This window comes from Prionailurus viverrinus, chromosome B3 (genome assembly GCF_022837055.1).
Source record: "Prionailurus viverrinus isolate Anna chromosome B3, UM_Priviv_1.0, whole genome shotgun sequence".
NCBI classification, from domain to species: Eukaryota; Metazoa; Chordata; class Mammalia; order Carnivora; family Felidae; genus Prionailurus; species Prionailurus viverrinus.
Window position 1 is genome coordinate 55,971,852 of NC_062566.1, and position 21,396 is coordinate 55,993,247.

Below are 21,396 nucleotides of genomic sequence, written 5' to 3' on the forward strand. Positions count from 1 at the left end.
TGGGATTGTGATGCCTCCTGCTTTGGTCTTCTTCTTCAAAATTCCTTTGGCTATTCGGGGCCTTTTGTGGTTCCATATGAATTTTAGGATTGCTTGTTCTAGTTTCGAGAAGAATGCTGGTGCAATTTTGATTGGGATTGCATTGAATGTGTAGATAGCTTTGGGTAGTATTGACATTTTGACAATATTTATTTTTCCAATCCATGAGCAGGGAATGTCTTTCCATTTCTTTAAATCTTCTTCAATTACCTTCATAAACTTTCTATAGTTTTCAGCATACAGATCCTTTACATCTTTGGTTAGATTTATTCCTAGGTATTTTATGCTTCTTGGTGCAATTGTGAATGGGATCAGTTTCTTTATTTGTCTTTCTGTTGCTTCATTGTTAGTGTATAAGAATGCAACTGATTTCTGTATATTGATTTTGTATCCTGCAACTTTGCTGAATTCCTGTATCAGTTCTAGCAGACTTTTGGTGGAGTCTATCGGATTTTCCATGTATAGTATCATGTCATCTGCAAAAAGCGAAAGCTTGACTTCATCTTTGCCAATTTTGATGCCTTTGATTTCCTTTTGTTGTCTGATTGCTGATGCTAGAACTTCCAGCACTATGTTAAACAACAGCGGTGAGAGTGGGCATCCCTGTCGTGTTCCTGATCTCAGGGAAAAAGCTCTCAGTTTTTCCCCGTTGAGGATGATGTTAGCTGTGGGCTTTTCATAAATGGCTTTTATGATCTTTAAGTATGTTCCTTCTATCCCGTAAATAATATGTTTTGAAAGATGGCTAAATTTGCTAGATTTGAAAAAAAATTGGTTTGGGGTTACTGTTGGAAATTAAATTTTTTTCCTTGGGTAAACAGTGTTGATTGAAATTGGCTCACTGTCAATCGTTTCTAAAAAGCTGCTAAACATGGATTTACAGGGAGTAAATAAGACCAACCTTTGGCTTACAGGAAAAATACTAAGTTATGTTTTGATTAGAAAATGGAGAGGTGCCTGGGTGGCTCAGTTGGTTAAGCATCTGACTTTGGCTCAGGTCATCATGTCGCAGTCTTTAAATTCAAGCCCCTTATTGGGCTTTTGTGCTGACAACTCAGAGCCCAGAGCCTGCTTTAGATTCTGTCTCCCTCTCTCACTGCCCCTCCCCCACACATGCTCTGTCTCTCTTGTGCTCTCTCTCTCTCTCAAAAAATAAAAAAGAAACATATAAAAAAAAATGAAGAGACAAGATTAAGCTAGCATACATAAATAAGGGTAGAGAAGAAAAAGAAAAGAAGGGGTGCCTGGGTGGCTCAGTTGTTTAAGCATCTGGCTCAGGTCATAATCTCATGGCTTGTGAGTTTGAGCCCAACCTTGGGCTCTGTGCTGACAGCTTAGAGCCTGGAGCCTGCTTCTGATTCTGTCTCCTCTTTCTGCCCTTCTCCCACTCACACTCTGTCTGTCTGTCTCTCTTAAAAATAAATAAACATTAAAATGATACAAAAAGAAAAAGAAAAGAAAATGAACTGCTTCTAAAAGAGGTCTAAACCACTGGTCCACGTGACATTGGGTGATCTCTGTTAGTAGGGAGGTTGGATTTGAAATTTAATATAGGAGTGGAAAAGTTATTTCTTAAACCAAGTATCAAGGCAGATTGTACCACATGCTCTCATGGTTCTAGATGGTCTTTTAGAAATCCAGTGCTTCAGGGGTGCTTGGGTGGCTCAGTTGAGTAAGTGTCTGACTTCAGCTCAGGTCATGATCTCACGGTTTGTGGGTTCAAGCCCCACATCAGGCTCACTGCTGTCAGCCTGTCAGCTCAGAGCCTGGAGCCTGCTTCAGATTCTGTGTCTCCCTCTGTCTCTGCCCCTCCCCTACTCACGCTCTGTCTCTCTGTCTCTTAAAAATGAATAAACATTAAAAAAAAATTTTTTTTTTAAAAGAAAGAAAACCAGTGCTTCATTTTAATATTACCTTTGGAAGTAGTATAAATATGACTGGGGAATGATAATATCAACAATATGTTACCTGTTGCCGTGTAACAAATTATTCCAAATTTAACGGCTTTATTTATTTTATAAAAAAGTTTTTTTAATGTTTATTTTTAAGAGAGAGAGTGTGGGGAGGGGCAGAGAGAGAGAGGGAGACAGAGAATCTGAAGCAGGCTCTGCACGGACAGCAGAGAGGCCAATGTGGGGCTCAGACTCATGAACCGTGAGATCATGACCTGGGCTAAAACGAAGTCAGTCACTTAACCAACTGAGCCACCCAGGTACTCCTCAAATTTAGCAGCTTTAAACAACAAAGTTATTTCACACTTTTCTGAGAGTTAAGAATGTAGGAGTGGCTCAATCTAATGGTTCTGGCTCAGGGTCTTTCATGATGTTGCTGTCAAGCTGTCAGCTAGGCTTGAAATCATTGTAAGGTTCAACCAGGATGGGAAGATCCACTTCCGGGCTCACTCACATGACTGTAGGCAGGCCTCAGTAGGTGTTGGCCAAAGGCTTTGGTTCCTCACCACTTGGGTCTCTCCATTCTTGACAGTGGCAGCTGACTTTGTCACTGAGTAAGGAGAGAAGGAGATAGAGATAGGGGAGTGGGTGGGGTGGTAGAGCCAACATGCCTCCACCATGATAGAAGCCATAATTTCTTTTATAACCTCATCTCAGAAGGGCATGCCATCACTTCTGTCATATTCTGGTAGTCACACAGACCAATCCTGCTACAGTGTGGGAGGGCCTATACAAGGGTATGAATACCAAGGGGCAGAGGTCATTGGGGGCCATCATAGAGACTGGCTACCATATTATCTTACATCCATATTTCATAGAATACTTTTGTAGTTGATCCTAACAGCGACTCTATGGAACAAGCAGAGGGAAAATTATTGTCCTTTTTTGCACTGGACACCAAACCATAGGACAGGGAGATAATCTGTAAAGAGGCAGATAACTAGTGGAGTACATTCTGTGTTCTGTTCCTCACATCAGGGGATTATCAACATTTGAAGGAATTTCCTCTTTTACTTGTTTCTTAGACACTGAGAAGAAGAAAGGGGCTGTGAGTCACAACACACACGGGGAGCAAGACAAAATGGAAAGGAGTCACATAATTGTTTTGTGATCTATCTGGTAGTCAGCATCTACAAAGAGGATTCCTCTGACTGTATTTACAGAAGTACCAATACCAGTACTAGAAAATTGAGATCAGCAGTGATTGCATTGCCTTAATTCTGTTCTTTTCATTCCTTCAGTTCTATTCAGTGTCTCCTGAGTTCCAGGCTCTATGCTTTACCCCAGGGATAAACAGTTGGCACCAACCTTCCAGGTTGGCACTGAGGGCCTATGTCTAACAGTTACCTTAAACAACGTGAAGTGATTCTAGTGGAGCTGTGTACACAAAGGAGGGCACAGATCAATCTACCTAGGACTGAGGAGTACAGTATTGGGTGTTTTTATTTTCTAAACTTTTCTTTATTTTCTAATTTTTCTTACCATGAAAAATGAAATTTTGAAAATACATTGCTTTCATAATTAGAGAGGAAATAACAATTAAAAATATTTTTCTGAAAAGGTTAAGGTGCACTTCAAAAATAAGAGGACTCTGAAGGATGAATTAGTTTGCTGGAGGGAGATGCAGGGCTGTAAGGCAAAGAACACAGTATGTGCAGAGGCACAGAGACTTGAAGACCACAGTTCAGAGCATTGAAATAAGTGATTTTGAGTCTTAAGTGCCCTTTCCTTAGGGCAAAGGAAAGGGGCTGAAGATAAAATGCAAAAGGTAAGGTGATAAAGGGCATCGGCCTGCTCCGCTGAGATGTGTGGGTTGTGGGACAAGAAACTGCCAAGATTGAGGGAGGGGAATTTTATTCAGCAATTATCAAGCATCTACTGTGTGTCAAGTACTGCACTAGGCATCAAAAGAATTCAAAGCCCAGTGAGTCTCCTCACTGCTTCCAAGCATCTTCAAGCTAGTAAAGGGAAACAAATGAAGTGTTATTGATGCTTTGATAGAAATCTGTAGGTTATGGAAGTTGGGAATAGTTGAACTAGAGTGATCCCTGAAGTGTCTTCCAGTATTATATGAAGGGGCTTGAAAACTGACTGTGAAATCTTGTAGTCAAGTATGTGATGTGTAATTACAGGCCAACCAAAAATATTTTTACTTCCGTCTGTCTTTTCTGTGACTTCTATTCTTTGGGTGTGGGGTTATGGCTTGCTTATGATTTTTGGTACCCCCACGAAATTCTCATAGTTTCAAATCCTGCTAAAAAACACTTTAACTATTGGGGCGCCTGGGTGGCGCAGTCGGTTGAGCGTCCGACTTCAGCCAGGTCACGATCTCGCGGTCCGTGAGTTCGAGCCCCGCGTCGGGCTCTGGGCTGATGGCTCGGAGCCTGGAGCCTGTTTCCGATTCTGTGTCTCCCTCTCTCTCTGCCCCTCCCCCGTTCATGCTCTGTCTCTCTCTGTCCCAAAAATAAATAAACGTTGAAAAAAAAAAAAAAAATTAAAAAAAAAAAAAACAAAAAAAAAACACTTTAACTATTAATGATGAGTGACTGTCTCTGAGAAATGGGTAATGGGAAGGGAAAAAGCAACTTTTACTTTTTGTTTACTTCGGCTCGAGGCTTCGGGTTTTCAGTTTTACCTACCTATGTAGCACATTGCTGCTGTCTCCATTCCTCCTCTAGTCATCCTTCATATTCATAAGCCAAGCCACAGTGTAACAACATCTTCAGCAATAGTAACCAACATGGTCAGAGTAAGCAACAGGGATAAAGAGTGAGAGAGTGGGACATTCTGTTAGCAGATAGGACCTCTTTTTTTTTAATGTTTATTTTTGGGAGACAGAGGGAGACAGCATGAGTGGGGAACAGGCAGAGAGAGAGGGAGACACAGAATCTGAAACAGGCTCCAGGCTCTGAGCTGTCAGCACAGAGCCCGACAAGGGGCTCGAACTCACGAACTGCGAGATCATAACCTGAGCCAAAGTTGGACGCTGAACCAATTGAGCCACCCAGGTGCTCCCCTGATAAGGCATCTTAATACTCAAATGTTATCGCTGCCGTGTACTCACTTTTTAGTAATAAACATTTGATACATTAAAAACATGGTTCAATAATAGTGTTTTAGTTTCATTCATAAGTTTTAACACTTGTATGAAGTGTCACATAAAGATGCTTTGAGCAAAAGAAGTGTATAGTGGAATTTGAATGGCCCAAAGAAATGTGAATGTTTAAAATTTAATTTTTTTTAATAGACCAGGAATGTGTTCATATAACTCAGTTATTCTTGGCTATAGTGGGAACTAATAAATTATTCTACCAATATCTCGTAAATTATTTGTCAAAAACCAAAAGGAGAAATAGATATTTCATATATGACATTTTATTTGGAAGAGAGGCTATTTGGTATGCCTGTTGAATTTCCCAAAGTTTTTATTAATAACATTATACTCCTTGAATGAGATAAAAGTTAAAGGATAATTATTTATAAGTTAAATGTAAATAATAGTTTACAGTTTACTGTCTCTTGCTATGTGGCCAGTTGTAAACATGGGGTAATTATAAATAATGAGGCTGCTTTATCTGAACTAAAAGGTAATGAGACTGAGGTTAGTCAAACTGAGTAGCAGGCATTAATAAAACTAATATGAAAGACACGGAAAATATTGAGGTCATTTTCTAGTTCTGTAAAAAGGTGTTTACCTTTAGAGAACCAGTTAGAGAACAGAAGAAAGGCACTGATTGAATTCATGCTTTAATGAAGTGTTTGTGAATTATAGAAATTAAAGATATAAAAGATGCATATGGCTTCCTGGCAGATCGTTAATTAATTTCCAATTATGGGAAATGCTTTTGTGTCTTACAGTCTGAGGTCAAGGAATCTGTTTTCAGATACACTTAGAATTAGCCTTTTCTTTCTCTGTATTCAGCTATTGATCTTTGGTTTTCTCCTTTTATCTCATCAGATAATGTTTTTGCAGACTCTTTCCCAGACTTCACTTGAGAGTGTAGTGCATGTCAGAATGCTTTGCTGTGCTATGTATGATGTCAAAATCCTTAAATCCTATCCCTGACTTTTTTTTACCAAGGTTTTTTTTCTCACTTGTGAAATTTGTGTCAACAATAGTACCCAATGAAAATACAGGGCAGTTATGAAATGAAATTTATAAAAATGATTTTAGGAACATTTTAGAAATTTTAGGTGCTGTAGAAATATTATATGAGCATATTTTATGCAGTTTTTCATAATTGCTCAGAATCTTTTTCAAGAAAATAAATTCTCCTATCTGATGTTCCTATATCTTACATGTGTAGAAGACTGTCACCCCTTTTTTCCTGCCACACATACACATCCATTTATGTCCTGAATCTAAGATGAATTAAGCTCACAAGTGCATTGATTCCCTAGCTCTAATCTCAGAAGATCATTGGAATGTTTTTCTGTAAACACTGCTGAGTTTATTTTGGCTGATATTTCTGAAATTACATATAATAATGAAATGACTATTGTTTTATTTTGAATGTAGGTAGAGTCATCTCCCTTATTATTTGACATTTATTGTAACTTCTTACCTGGTTTTCTTATCACCCTGACTCCCGGGTCTTAAAAAATACATTTCAAATAGTAAATAACTATGTATTCTAGGTTTCAATATCATTTTTTAAAATATACTAGCAAATTGTCATCTGCCTGAATGAATATATTTTAGAACAATGAAAAAGAGATACAAGTGTAAAGTGACTTCCTGAAGGGCAACAGACCACTAGAACTGACTCCCTTTTCCTGAAGGTCATTAGAGGTCTGGGCTTATTGTAAGAATTCTCATCTGAACCTAAACAGCCTGTATTCAATTAACCAGACAGATGCTCAGGACACTGGTTCCATTCAGGAGCTATTTCAGGAAATTAGTTAGGTGTTTTCACCTGGGCTGGACTTACGACAAGCTTTACATGTCTTTTTTTTTTTCTCTCTCTCTCTCTAATGTTTATTTCCTTGTTTTCAAAGAGAGAGAGTGAGCAGGGGAGGAGCAGAGAGAGAGAGAGAGAGAGAGAGAGAGAGATCCCAAGCAGGCTCTGCTCTTCCAGTGCAGAGCCTGATGTGGGACCTGAACCCACAAGCTGTGAGAACATGACCTGAGCCAAAATCAAGAGTTGGACATTTACCCAGCTGAGAGCCACCCAGGCGCCCCAAGCTTTACATGTTCTTAAACCAAATTGTATTCCTGATACACAGAGGAAAAAAATCCAGACAGTTTCTCTGACTCTGGAACTACACCCATTTCTTGATGTCTTTGGATTAAGATGGGATCTAAGTGAAGTCTCCCATGACAGCTCCACATTCATTTTGCTTTGAATTCAGGCCAATTTCCATAGTTTCCCCAAAACATAATTGGTTTCATTAAGTAATTTGACTTACTTGATTTCTCAGAAAGGCTTTTTTCCTTATCAGTGTATGTGGTTGACATTTTCTGTCTCCTTACATGTCACTTTTTTTTTCTTACATGTCATAAAATGTAGAAACTTTAGGAGTCTTAAGAAAGGACATTCTTACTAGATACTGTATCTCATTCACATAGAATTGAAATGACCTCAGTGGAAGGACGGTAGAATTTATCATAGGCTTGTCTTTAAAAAATTAAAGAAACTAATGAAACATTAGGAAACATCTTTGCAAGTCTTTGCTTATAAGAAGATAAAATATTCCTAACATTGTTTGATTGCTAGGATTTATGGGAAACAAAATGCATGTAAATCCAGAGTTTTTAAACTTAGAGTAATTTGCCAATGATTTTTTCCTGTAATCCTATATCTGGATTCTGGCAGGAAGTAGCTGGCACACTGAAGGGGGCTTAGAATTTAATGAAAACAACTTTTTACGGATGTGTGGATAGACTAAAGAGAACCAACAGGACCGTCAGTAGAGGGAGTCAGTTTTATCTTGAGTCCTGCAAGAGAAGGAAGAGGGAGCAGAAGCTGGGAGAAGCGCCATGCAACAGCAGCTATGGCCAGAAGTGGTAGAATGTAGTCACCACCAATGCTCCTGTCCCTTGGGCAGGAAGCAGAGAGAATTAATACCCAGACCTTTCTCTCCTCAACTCTCTGATTCTCTGTTGGTGCTTCCCATTGGGCAAACCCAACCAGAAATCAGAAGGCAAGGGAGCCTGGATAGTGCAGTGTGTAGAAATTCATCTTCCAGAGCACAGAGCAGGCTAAAGTAAAGGCAGGGATGAGCCTAGACAGAGACTGTTTTATGTAGCTCCTGAGTAGGGAAGCTTAAGTGTCGTGTACTTTGACTGAGAATTGTTCATTTTAGGTATGAGTTGGACAGACCTGGTCAACATCTATGTTCCTCTAATAAATTAGAATTTTAAGTATTAAATTTCAAATCATCCATCTTCATTAATATTCCACATTATTGCATTATGTTTTTTCTTCTGTGTCTCCAGATTACAATTCCTAGACCTTCTGTGGCATCCACACAGTCAACTTCAGGAAGCTTTCACTATGGTCAGCAGCCAGAGAGGAGAGACCTTCAGCCTGTTGAGCCCACTGTAGAACTTTACTCTCCACGGGAGAACTTCTCTGGCCTAGTTGTAACAGAGGGTGAACCTCCTAGTGGAGGAAGCAGAACAGACTTGGGGCTTCAGATAGATCATATTGGTCATGACTTGTTACCCAGTATTAGAGAGAGTAACAAATCTCAAGACCTGGAACCAAAAGACCTCGCTGACCATAACAGACTGGCTGTGAGAGAATTTGAGAGTCTCCCTAGAGAAACCGAAGAGAAAAGCATTCTTCTAGGATCAGATAATGAAGATGAGAAGTTAAGTAAAGGACAGCATTATATTGAGATCGCCTCTCTTCCAGGAGACTTGGTAACTGTGGAAAGGGATCACTCAGCTACTACTGAACCTCTTGATGTGACAAAGACACAGACTTTTAGTGTGGTGCCAAATCAAGACAAAAATCATGAGATAATGAAGCTTCTGGCAGTTGGAACTTCAGAAATTTCTCCACGAGTCATTGACTCACATGTTGAAGGACAGATAGGTCAGGTGGCAGCAATGCAAAAAAGTAAGCTATCTAAGGATGATGACATCGGGAGTGAAGACTTGCCAGGTCATCAGGGAGACGTGTCTACTTTTTTGCACCAAGAGGGTAAGAGAGAGAAAATTGCCCCTAGAAATGGAGAATTATTTCATTGTGTTTCAGAGAGTGAACATTGTCCCCCATCCCGAAAGGATGTGGTTAAGTCATCTTTTGTAACTAGACACAGCCGAATCCCTGTTTTAGCACAAGAAATAGATTCAACTTTTGAATCATCCTCTCCAGTCTCTGCAAAAGAAAAGCTCCTCCAAAAGAAAGCTTATCAGCCAGACCTAGTCAGGCTTCTTGTGGAAAAAAGGCAACTCAAGTCTTTCCTTGGGGACCTCTCAAGTGCCTCTGATAAATTGCTAGAGGAGAGACTAGCTACTGTTCCTGCTCCCTTTTCTGAGGAGGAAGTCTTCACTCCCTTTTCAAGACTGGCTGTAGACTCGCACCTGAGCAGATCAGCCGAAGACAGCTTTCTGTCACCCATCATCTCCCAGTCCAGAAAGAGCAAAATTCCAAGGCCAGTTTCATGGGTCAACACAGATCAAGTTAGTACCGCAACTTCATCTCAGTTCTTGCCTCGGCCACCACCAGGAAAGCCCCCTACGAGGCCTGGAGTAGAAGCCAGGTAATGCCATGTGTTCTGTGTTAAGTGTGTAGTGTTATTTCTGTGTCTGCTTGATTATGATATATCAGTCATTTCATTTCTTCGTTGCCTGTTTCTGATCATCTACTTCCTTCCCTGCCTTTTCCAGCCTTTATAGCCCAGTGTATAAAAGGGATCATAGTGATTCACATTAATTCTTGCCTCTCCCACTTTCTCACAGTGTGACCCTTAGTTTCCTCATCTGTGAAACAGGTCTTATGTTTGCCTCATGGTTTGGGGAGGATAAAATAAGGTTGCATACATATGGAGCTTTGTGCTGGGTTTAATTAGCATGCAACAAAGGTTACTTGTCTTCTAGTCCATTTTAACTAGATACTCCATTATAACAGATGTCATTATAATGTCAAACTCTAGTGAAAAAGACTGTGTCCATAATTTTTTTAATTTTATTTTAGAGAGAGAGAGAGTGAGAGATAATGTGTGCAAGCAGGGGAAAAGGGCAGAGGGAGAGAGAGAGATCTTAAGCAGGCTCCATGCTCAGCATAGAGCCCAGTGTGGGGCTCAATCCGATGGCCCTGTTATCATGATCTGAGAAAAAATAAAAAATCGGACGCTCAACCAAGTAAGCCACCCAAGCACCTCCTGTGTCCATAATTTGATGAACAGGTCATGGTAACACTGTTGTTTATCTGATTATAATGAATTAAGCAACTGCAAAAACCCTGTGGGCAGTTTTCCTAGGCCTGATACATACGGCCTTACAAAAGTATTACTTCAATATTTACTGTATGGTATACTTGTTTATTGAAGTATTCTTATGTATAATTGACCACAGAGTGATTTTATTTATATGTGTATATATATATATATATATATATATATATATATATATATATATATGTGTGTGTGTGTATATATATATAATTTTTTTTTTAAGTTTATTTAGTTTGAGAGAGAGAGAGCATGTATGGGCTTGCATGTGTGTGTAAGCCGGAGAGAGGCAGAGAGAGAAGGAGAGAGAGAGAATCCCAAACAGGCTCCGCACTATCAGTGTGGAACCTGACAAGGGGTTCGGACCCATGAACCTTGAGATCATGACCTGAGCCAAAATCAAGAGTCGGATGCTTATTAACTGACTGAGCCATGCGGGCACCCCAAGAGTGATTCTGTTTTAAGGAAGGGGGGAAATATTGGGAGGTGATGAACCAGTTAAGAATGCTTTCCTTGGAGCCATTACTCACTTTCACAGACTAGAAGGGTCTAAACCCTTGGAGAAGAAAGAGAAAAAGGATGACCTTTTACCTAAAACAAGGTGAAAATCAGAATACATTTACCTGAAAACTAGAGCCTGTTATAGGTAGCACAGTAGTAGGTCTCCACCTGTTATATGGATTCTGAAGTGTATTAAAGTGAGGTTCTGTCTGTATCATTACCCAGCAGAACTTGTTCCCCCAAGGTAATGGTAAGTTTAGACTTGCCCTAAGGTTTCATGTTCAAGGGTAACTAAACACTGGATTTTCAGTGCCAGTGGGACTACAGTTCCATGGGGAGAATGGTGATGTGTAAACTGCAGTCATTTGAGACATTTTAAAGGTGATTCAATGAACAGTAGCCACACATCCCCTCTTCCTTCTGCTTTTCTTCTGTACTTAATAGAGATAATGTGTCTGTGGCTTGAGATGCTTTGGACTGCAACAAACAAATCTTGATTATCATTTATTATTTAGCACTTTACATGTCCCTCAAATGTAGCACTTGGTAACCAAGCCAAGCATGTGGCATTGTGCCAGATACTACAGAGCTGACCAGTCTGGACTTCATCTGGGAGTTCAGCAGAAATGCAACTTTCCCACTTAGGTCCTGGCACAGAAGACGTATTTTATTCCCTTCTTCAAGTTTTACCATAAGATCCGTGAGGGTAGGCTTAACCAGAGTGAGTTTCATCATGTCTGAATAAGTAGATGGTGGAAAAGGAGGAGGAGAGAAAATTGAGTAACTTGTTGCTGACACATGATGGTGATTGATGGTGGCTGTTTATGTCCCTGCATCCTGCCAGTGATCATACAACCTTGGAAATTCTCCCACTTCCTTCTATAAGGAGTGGCATGTCTGCAGTTTGCGGTTTAAATTCTTTTTTAACTGAATGGATTTTTAGCCCAAGACAGAAAGACATTTAGGGCAGAGAAGATACTGCTATTAATATGAATATTCTCTAGATTCAGAATTCTAAGGCCCAGGTCCATTGCCAGTAAGACAGGGCAGTCAGCCCCCAAACCCAGCTCTGCTGAATCTCAGACTGTTGTCAAGGGCAGAAACTGAGGCCCCAAGAAACCAGTGACTACTCTTTTCCTTTTGGAAAGTATTAAATGAGGTTGAAAAATACTTTTATCTGTATTTCCTGCTGTTGGTGAATATAGTTCATGTTGAAGACTTACATTGTGGGGCTTAATGTTTGCATATGCACATGCCACATTTCTGTCATGGGAGCCTTAAACAAAATGGTTTACTCTCTCTCTCTCACTTACTAACATGCTAGAGATGTTTCAAGTTGAAGAGCAAACCTGCCTTAGGAGGAAAGGGACTAACAACATTTAAGTGCTTCTGAATGGCAGACATCCAACTAAATACTTGGGCCACCGTTCTCAGCTGCTCAGTAATCCTGGGAGGTAGATAGCATTCCTATTAAAAGCTAGGAGAGGTTACGTGAACTGCTGCTGAGGATGGGATTTATGGAGCAGCTATGGAAAACAGTATGGGATTTCCTCAAAAAATGAAAAATGGAACTACCATATGATCCAGTAATGCCACTGCTATTTACCCAAAGCAAACAAAACACTAATTCGAAAAGATATAATGCACCCCTGTGTTTATAAGATATGCAGACAGCCCAAGTGTCATTGGTGGATGAATTGATAAAGATATAGAGTGTGTGTGTATGTGTGTGTAATAGGATATTGCTTAGCCATAGAAAAGAAAGACCATGGATTGGCATTTACAGCATAGATGGACTTAGAGGGTATTATGCCAAAGGAAGTGATTCAGAGAAAGACAGATACCATCTGATTTCACTAATATGTGAAATCTAAGAAAACCCAAAATGAACAAGCAAACAAACAAACAGACACTCATAAATACAGAGAACAATTGGTGGTTGTCAGAGGGGAGTGGGGTGGGAGAAATGGGTAAAGTAGGTGAAGGGGGGAGTACAGCAAAGGAAATTTAGTCAATGATATTGTAATAACTTTGCATAGTGACAGTGACAAAACTTATCATGGTGAGCATTGTATAATGTATAGAATTGTGAAATCATTGTGCTTTATACCTGGAATTAATATAACATTGTATGTCAACTATACTTTTGAAAAAAACTAGGAGAGGTTAAATAATTTGTCTAGGGTCATACAACTGGTGTGTGAAAGAGTAACTGTTTCCTGTGTTTGCTGACTTGACTCACATCAGATACATTATCATTTGGGACATTGTGACTTTCTGGACTCACTTGAAATGAATTAAAATGAAAAGAATTCTTCTCTGTTCCTTTAAGGCTCCGCAGATACAAAGTCCTAGGGAGTAGCAATTCTGACTCAGACCTTTTCTCCCGCCTGGCCCAAATTCTTCAAAATGGAACTCAGAAACCCCGGAGCACTACTCAGTGCAAGAGTCCAGGATCCCCTCACAATCCAAAAACACCACCCAAGAGTCCAGTTGTCCCTCGCAGAAGTCCCAGTGCCTCTCCTCGAAGCTCTTCCTTGCCTCGCACATCTAGTTCCTCACCATCGAGGGCTGGACGGCCCCACCATGACCAGAGGAGTTCATCCCCACATCTGGGGAGAAGCAAGTCACCTCCCAGCCACTCAGGATCCTCCTCCTCCAGGAGGTCCTGCCAACAGGAGCATTGCAAACCCAGCAAGAATGGCCTGAAAGGATCCAGCAGCCTCCACCACCACTCGGCCGGCACTAAAGCCCCCCCAGGGAAGAGTAAGTCAGCCACTAAACTCAGCAGATAGGAACTGGGCTGCATCTCTGGGAAAGGTGTGAGGTCTTCCTCCTAAACCTGATGCATGTGTGTCCTTGTACTGTCTATTTAAAAAATCAGTGTTGATCTTCTCTTACAAAAGAAAGTAACATAAATTATTTATAAGAAGACATAAATATAAGGAATTACCTAAGGCAGGCAGCAAGCAGATCAGGAATCCATGCCTTTGCATAGGAAGGGGCAATCCAGCAAAATCCAAGGGGGAGATTAAATGAACTCTTATTTTTTAGCTGCCTTTGAAACAAAGGAGTTAAAGGAAGGAGATGGAATGGAATTTTAAGGGGTTTAGCCTGGTATGTTTGTTTTTAAGGCATTGCTCAAAGATTATATAGCAAAAGTGAAACTTCTTGTTTTAATATTTTTATTCAAACTTCCCAACGTGGGAGAGTCAGAATTGCTCTAATATTAGGATATATAACAAGTCTGTTTGCTGGAGACCCAGTGCTCATACACACATGGCTTGTGTATTTATCTAGTGTATTGAGAGTTCACATCTTTACTTTGCCTCATGCCTACTACCCTCCCTGGATTTCAGTTTTTAAAGTTAGTGTATCTCACCTGATGCAGTCTCTCTAATTTTAACGATACATTCTAATATGCTTTCAGCAGCACATGATGAAAACTTCAAATCCAGTTATTTTTTTTAGTCCCCTAATATTTTTCTGTGGAGCGGCAGTTCTTAGTATATTTTTATTGTGAAAAAGAACTACTGAAACTTAGGTAAAGGAAGAAGTCTAAATAGAGCTACTTTCCAGGCTTCAGTGCTTTAGGGAGAGAGGAACAGAGTGAGGCTAATACCATTCAAGACAAAAGAACCCTCTTCCCCTCTGTTTCCTCCTTATGGAAGGAAGACCGACCAGAGTAGACCTTACTTTCTTAGGTCTTCTGGATACCAGCTATTTCCAATATCAACCTCCAAGATGATACCAGGGAAATACACTGCTGTGGAGTGTGACTTTATGCTTTTAGATATTTAGAAAGAAAAACAGAGAGAAATTAGGTACATTGTTGAGGCTTATAATCCTCAAACTTTGTATTTTATACATTTAGCCAATAAGGAACAAGTATCTGGGGAAATAAATTTAGGCTCAGTATTTATCTTTTAATGTTTTATTACCTGCTTCTCTTGTGCTTTAGTTTGAATATTTGGGCTTTTGGACCTGATTTCCTTGTAACCTCAATTTATAAAGCTGTGAGGAGGAGCATATTCTGATTTCACTCTTCTAGTAACAGGAATCAGGCAAAAGTAAATTATGCTAGATTTTTCAAATGGGCTCTTTTCTACTCTGTAGGTGTTTTGTGTTGTAAAGACCTTATTGAGGTCAGGTAAATTGGTCTGCTTGCTGTTGAAATTTGCCTTCTAGCAAACATCTGTGCTTTCTCTTTGACCTTGTGTTTGCTGCCAAAGCTTAACATGGTTGAATTGGAAAAAAAAAAAAAAAAAGAAAAAAAAGAAAGAAAGAAGTGTATTTCCTCACTAAGTGAATACATTCTAATGCTGCATCAAAGCTGCCCTGAAGCTGCACTGAACTTCTCTCGTTCTCTTTATCTGTGTTGAGCTTTTTTTAAAAAACAAAAAACAAAAAACAAAACGAAACTCAAAGCACTGTTGAGTCCTATACGATCTCCCGTAAGAAATGTAGCATAGTGTGGAATCTTAATTTCTCTCCGGTTTCAAGCACTACAGAGGAATGCAATAGATAAGACATATTTGCTGTTTAACTAAAGCAACTGTAATATTGGAAGACCAGTCCTTCTGTATTATATTGTATAATAGTTGCTATAACACTACTTGCATGTCTTCATGGTAAATGATATAAATATTTATAAATATATAGAGAACCATATGCTTATATAAACTCATTCTTTCTCATTCTCCATTTGTAATTTCAAGATCACAGATGGTGAAATTCCTTTCTATTGTGTGCCTCGCGTACACTTGGGCCTTGCCTGTCTTCATTTTCTGAAAATATGTTCTTGGCATGGGACATTTCAGGTTCTTCTTGCCTTCTTTGTGTAATAATGCAAGGGTTGGCAGCCTTCGAGCCAAGATAGGTTATTTAATTCTCACTTTTAAAAGATTTTAATAGGGGAAAAAATTACCGGGACATGCTTGTAATACTCGTTCAAAAATTTGTCATGTTAATCACATAATTCTGTCCTTATGGTTAAAGGGGATAAACTGGAATGATAATCATGGGTCTGACATAAATTGATTTTTTTTAATGTCTTAAAATTGCCATTCTTCATTCCTCTTTTCATCTCACAATTTTTTTGGGTGGTGGGGGAGTGGAGTAAGGAATTATCTACAATTCCTTAATTATCTACAATTAAGGAATTATCTTTTTTCTGTTGTATTAAATTGTGCTAAGGGTAGCCAGCTTTAAATCCTGACCCCTGTCATCTGAAATGTGCCAGTCATTGGGAAAGCTGATGAGGCTGCAGTTATGGTGTGTGTGTTGTTTTTAACTGGTGTTTCTCTTCTAGCGGTCAAAACAGACAGTGATGGCAACATGGTGATTGGATGTTTTCTCTCTATGGTTTCTTAATTTTCTCCCAGCTTTTCTACTGTGTTGCCCCCTTTTCTAAATGGCCCTGACGAACTCCAGATCCAGAGAGAAATAGCCTCAGCGTATAAGAATATTTTATTTTGCATGTAGAGGAAAGAGTTAACCAAAGATGTTCTGCTCTGATACTTTCAAAAGAAAACAGACTAGTTATTGCTTAAGTATCAATAGGTCCACCTAAAAGGACTAGCTGATACAGCGATTTACTTCATGGTTTTTAAAAGCATAGTTTGTGCTTTTAGAAATGTTAGAGGTCTCAGGCTAAAAAGAGAAGTTGGCAGCCCTGAGCAAAGCATTTTTGGCCCAAGGATTCTTGTTTTTGTTTTATTTTAAGGTTATGGTATGGAGAATGGGTTGGTTATTTGTTGTTGTTTTAGTTCCTTCTTTTTTATTTATTTTGGTGTTTTTTGTTTTTTTGTTTTTTTTTTTAGTGTTGGCATATTTCAGATCTCAGTGACAAACACAGATCAACCAAGCAATTTTAAATCAGTTTGGTTATTCTACCTAAGGAACATGGCCATTAATTAAAAGTCCAGCCAAACTATACTAAACATAGTATGGGGCAAAAGTTAAAATTCTCTTTTGAAAATCAAGTGCCTCCTGGTTTCTCTTCTCACAACAAAATGGCAAACCCTAGTCACACTTGCCCTTACACCGTCATGTCTAGTCTCTGGAATTATGTGTGGAGCAGAAAATGGATTAGCACTAGCTCATTCCCTGTAGGTAGCATTCTTCTTACATTATGCTGCCAAATCTCCAGGGTGTACAGACTGTTTGAAATATTAAAGTTTCACCTGAGAATCTTTTGCGCAGCATAAAGGTACTTAACTTTATAGTGAACAAAGGAAAATTGGATCATATCAGGCATAAGCTTAAAGCACAGCATGTAAACATCTTTGAATGGTAAGTCTCAGGCAGGTGCCCTTATTCCCAACTTGGTATGCAAGCTGGCCTTGCTGACCAAGGGCACCATCATATTTACTGTTTCTTAAGTTGCATGTTGTGAAGGGAATGTTTTTTGTAAAAGTTGCCAAGTCAGTCCAGTTCTAAATAAGTAGCAAAATGGTCATTGATACCACTGTTGTCATTATCCACTTTGTATTATTTGCTTTAAAATACTAAGCAAATTTTAGCTGCTTCCTGATTCAGTGGACTAGTTGTGCAGTATCTCTTTCTTTTCAGCTCCCAGCCACTAGGGGAACTTGAAGTTCTTTGGTCATCATCAGAGATTCCTTCCAGGCTACAGATTTTTATGCAAATATTTCTATGGTTGCATTCAGTCTACAAGGAAAAAGTGTACATTGGTGCATGTTTGATAAACCCACACGCAGATAGTTAAAACTATAATTAGTTTTTCTGTACCCCATAGTTTTGAATTAAAAACAGATGCTTTTCCCCCAGAGGGTTCTTTGTTCTAGGAACTACATTCTGAATCTAACATTAGGAATTGGTGAAAGGAGAAACAGGATTGGGAATTCAGAACTTAGTGACTTAGGGAAAAAAATGCATCTTATTCTGGCTATTTGAAAATATATTTATTTGTAGATAAGTCTAGATTTAGTCTTGGGAGATCAAAGTTTTTTTACATTTTAAAACTTTTTTCATTCCCTTAGATCTATCCAAACATGTCATATGTTAGCGAACCATTTCTTCTCTTGTGTTCATGTATTTTGGAATTAACTTGTTTGCATTCACTCTTTTATATTCTGCCCATTTCTGTTTATGTGCATTTACCACAGATGTTTTGGGACGTTGCCTAAACGGAGACATATTTTGGCACCTGTATCACTGAGGAGATAGAATGGTTGATGACAGTGGCATTGTTTAACTTTCTTGAGTTTGGGTCTGTACAGTTTATTTGCAGAAGAGCTACTCATCTATGTTTTAACACAAAAAGTATTACAGGATTGAGGCACGTAACCACAGTGGTAGTCGTCATATGTCAATATTTACCCAAGTTCTGAATCCAGAGGTGCAGATTTAGACCTTAACTTACAGAAGGGAACATGCAGCAGCTGCAGTCCTCAGACTGTATGGGAGGATGTGGTGCACAGAAAATGCCAGGTGCTTTTTAGGACATCCTGCTTCCCTGTCCTCATCCGATAGAACTCTGGTGTACACCTCGAGGATGTGGGAGGAATGTGGAAACGTCGCACCATTAGATTTCTCAATAGTTTGGCTATCCCTTTGGAATTAGGAGAAAGTGAACCCAGATAGTCGTGGGAGCCTGCAGAATCTGCTGCCAGTAGTGCAACGGAGAACTGCAGGAGGTATATGGGAATTCCTGTAGTTTCTCAGTGACTCCAGGACAAGGGACAAGGATCCCTATTAATTTAAAGGAGAATTTGGATGCTGCACACCTCAGTCCCTGAGAAATCCCTGGCTGGACATGAAATGATGACATTAGCGTCCTGGCCCTTCACTACATTGCCTAATTGAGTTGTGATTATCTGCTCTGACTTTTAAAATGTAAGTTTGATGTTTAATTATTCCCCTTGAGCAAATTTGGATCAGAAAATGGAAATGTGTGACAAGATCAAGATCACTTTGTGGTTATTATACACAATCTTCAAAAAAGGGAATAGCCAACAAGTAACATTTAGTAATAATTTGAATACTTCTTACGCTTTGCTGGATCTTTGGTTTTAAGGAGACATGTAAAACAGGTGAAGCCTTTTCCTTCATTACCCTGTGAAACTTTCACAGAGCCTGCCTCTTCAATTGGCAGTGACAGTATGGGCATAGTATGTATCACTGGTGATGCTGACATGTCTCTTAGATACTCTGGGCCAGTGGTTCTGGGTTCCTTGACCTACAGAATAGGATTCCATAGGCAAATCTTTGAGCCCATGTGACTATAGAATTTGCCAATGACATCATTTTACACACTAATGATAGATAGGAATTTTACCTCTTTTCAGTAGTTTAATACCGTTTCATATTGTGTACAAAAATGTTCACTCACCCAGCTAAAAACATTGAGTAAACCCAAGGTTTTAATATAGACTGTCCTTGCCATATGATACTTTCTCCCCACCTTATAATACACATTTTTAAATCCTTCAAAATTCATTCATAGCACTTCACCATATTTGGAGTCTGGGTATTCTTCACTCACCCATAAGAGATAAACAAGGCTACTAGAGCTTGAATGTGATTTATTTTAGGGAGTAAAATTCTTGCCATCTTTCCCAGGAAAGGAAAGCCCGTAGGACTTTTCAAAACGATTTTCTTTTTAAATGACTCACAAGATAGGTAAGTTAGTTCACTAAGGTAAAAAGCATTCAGAAATAGCTAGGAAGATCACAACACTGTGCCACCTGCAGCTCTGAAATTGGATTGAGTGAATTGAACAAAGAAGAGAACAGATCAGAGAACCCACGTGGAGTCCATGCACTCCCTCCCTCCTGCACAGTTCTTGGTCCCCCTCCTGACTCCATTCCCTAAAATTTCCAGTGTCGATTTCATTGGGCCATTTGTTTACAAGTTTAACAGTTTTGGGAAAAAAAGAGGGAGGGGGAAACATCTAGTTTTGACTAGATATAATTCTTGAAAATTATGAACTCTTGGCAACTGTTATATCAGATTGAACCACAAACTAGAAGAATTTTCTTGTCAAGCAAGACCAGTAAGGTAGAATAGAAGACTTTAATAATCCCACAGTTTTCTCCCTTTCTCCTCCTCTTCGTGAAATCAGAGTGATGAGAAGTTGCTCTTTGAAATACCTCCAGAGGTATTGTATTGACCTTTTCCTTCCAAGCAGCCCTCTTTATGCATTTTTGCTCAGGCAACCAAGGACATAAGAGTATTGGCAGAAACACGGAGTGCTTTTGTATAGGCCATCTGTACATAAAAGTGTAATTATTTATTTAATTTTCCCATTTGTATCATATTAAAGCTTTGTACAGTGTTTTAAGTTCTGTTTTAAAATTATTTTGTATTTTATTTTTATAATCTAGTAATAAAATATTCATTCCGCATGCAAACTCTAGTTCTGTTTGTGTGATGGTTTGCTTTCAAAAGCAGGAAATAATATTTTTCTGATTTAATAAAGTTATTGAATGCACCAGAGGTTACAAGATCAACAGGGAACAGAAGGTGTTACTATAAATGCAGTACCACATCCAGAGGTGACCTAGAAAAAGAAGTCCTGGACTGAATAGAAGCTAGGTGTTCAGTATCCCTGCAGATAAAAACGAGAGTTCTGGGATATGAGGAGATGGTTTCCCATGTAATAAAACTGAAGGTGAAGTAACAAAACTGTGTGTATTAAGATCTCCTTTTCATTCCTTCATCCTCTGGCTGGAGGTACTTTCTCCTTTTCTGCAGGAAACGCCCTTTGTATCACTAGAGTGATTCCTGCTCCCTACCACCCTCTCCTTTCCATCTGCGGCCTTCCTTTGAACCAGAGGAACTCTCAGGAGGCACCTGTATGGGCACTGCTCCACCCCGCCTGGTGTGGTTCAGCCTGGAGTGTTCTTGCCAACTGTCTAGCTCTCTGCCTGGTTTCCCTTTCTTGATTTTCTCAGTGAGTAGCAACATCCAAAGAGCTGCCTCTCTCGTGTTTCTAAAAGAAATTAAGAAATAACTCAAGCTGCCATAAACTAATCTGAATGTGCCTCTTAACATTTCAACTGCAGAGTAGTCCAAATAATATAACCTGGTGTAAGGTAAAGGTACAGACGAGCGCTTCTGTGTGCAGCGTGGCCTGAGGAACTTTAAGATTTGTGGGCTGAGGATTATAAAAAGCCTCCATGCAAGAATCATCGTGTCTTACAGCCTTAAATGGTCGAGCAGTTGATGGTGACAGCGGGCGTCGCACGGGCCGGGGGACTGAAAACTTTTGAGAAAGACAAGGTCAAATGAGGTTAGGCTAATTTTATCCTAACTTCGTTAGGGTGGTGACTGTTGTATCTAGAAAACTTAAACTCCAGAAAGAAAAGAGTGTGCTTATCATAGAAGATAAGGCAGGTGTCTCTCTCGGGGAATTGTTCACCTTTATCGTCCAGCCGCTCTCCCGGCCCCTCGGTCTCCCCTGTCGTGTCCTGGGTCCCCGCAGGTGGCCCCTCGGGCCAGGGCAGCCGGGACCGGACCTCACCCATCGCGGTGC

General features: G+C 39.6%; 1 protein-coding gene across 4 annotated transcripts in view; it reads left to right on the top strand.

The window, feature by feature from the left end:
- TTBK2 (tau tubulin kinase 2) overlaps positions 1-20,272 on the top strand; it is a 164,768-nt gene extending 144,496 nt beyond the window's left edge. For all 4 annotated transcript variants that reach the window (XM_047862921.1, XM_047862922.1, XM_047862920.1 and 1 more), the window contains 2 exons: positions 8,431-9,704; positions 13,228-20,272. In XM_047862921.1, the coding sequence (XP_047718877.1) occupies positions 8,431-9,704; positions 13,228-13,690 (1,737 nt within the window). In that variant the 3' untranslated portion in view covers positions 13,691-20,272. The remainder of the gene's footprint in view (positions 1-8,430; positions 9,705-13,227) is intronic.
- The last annotated feature ends 1,124 nt before the right edge of the window (positions 20,273-21,396 follow it).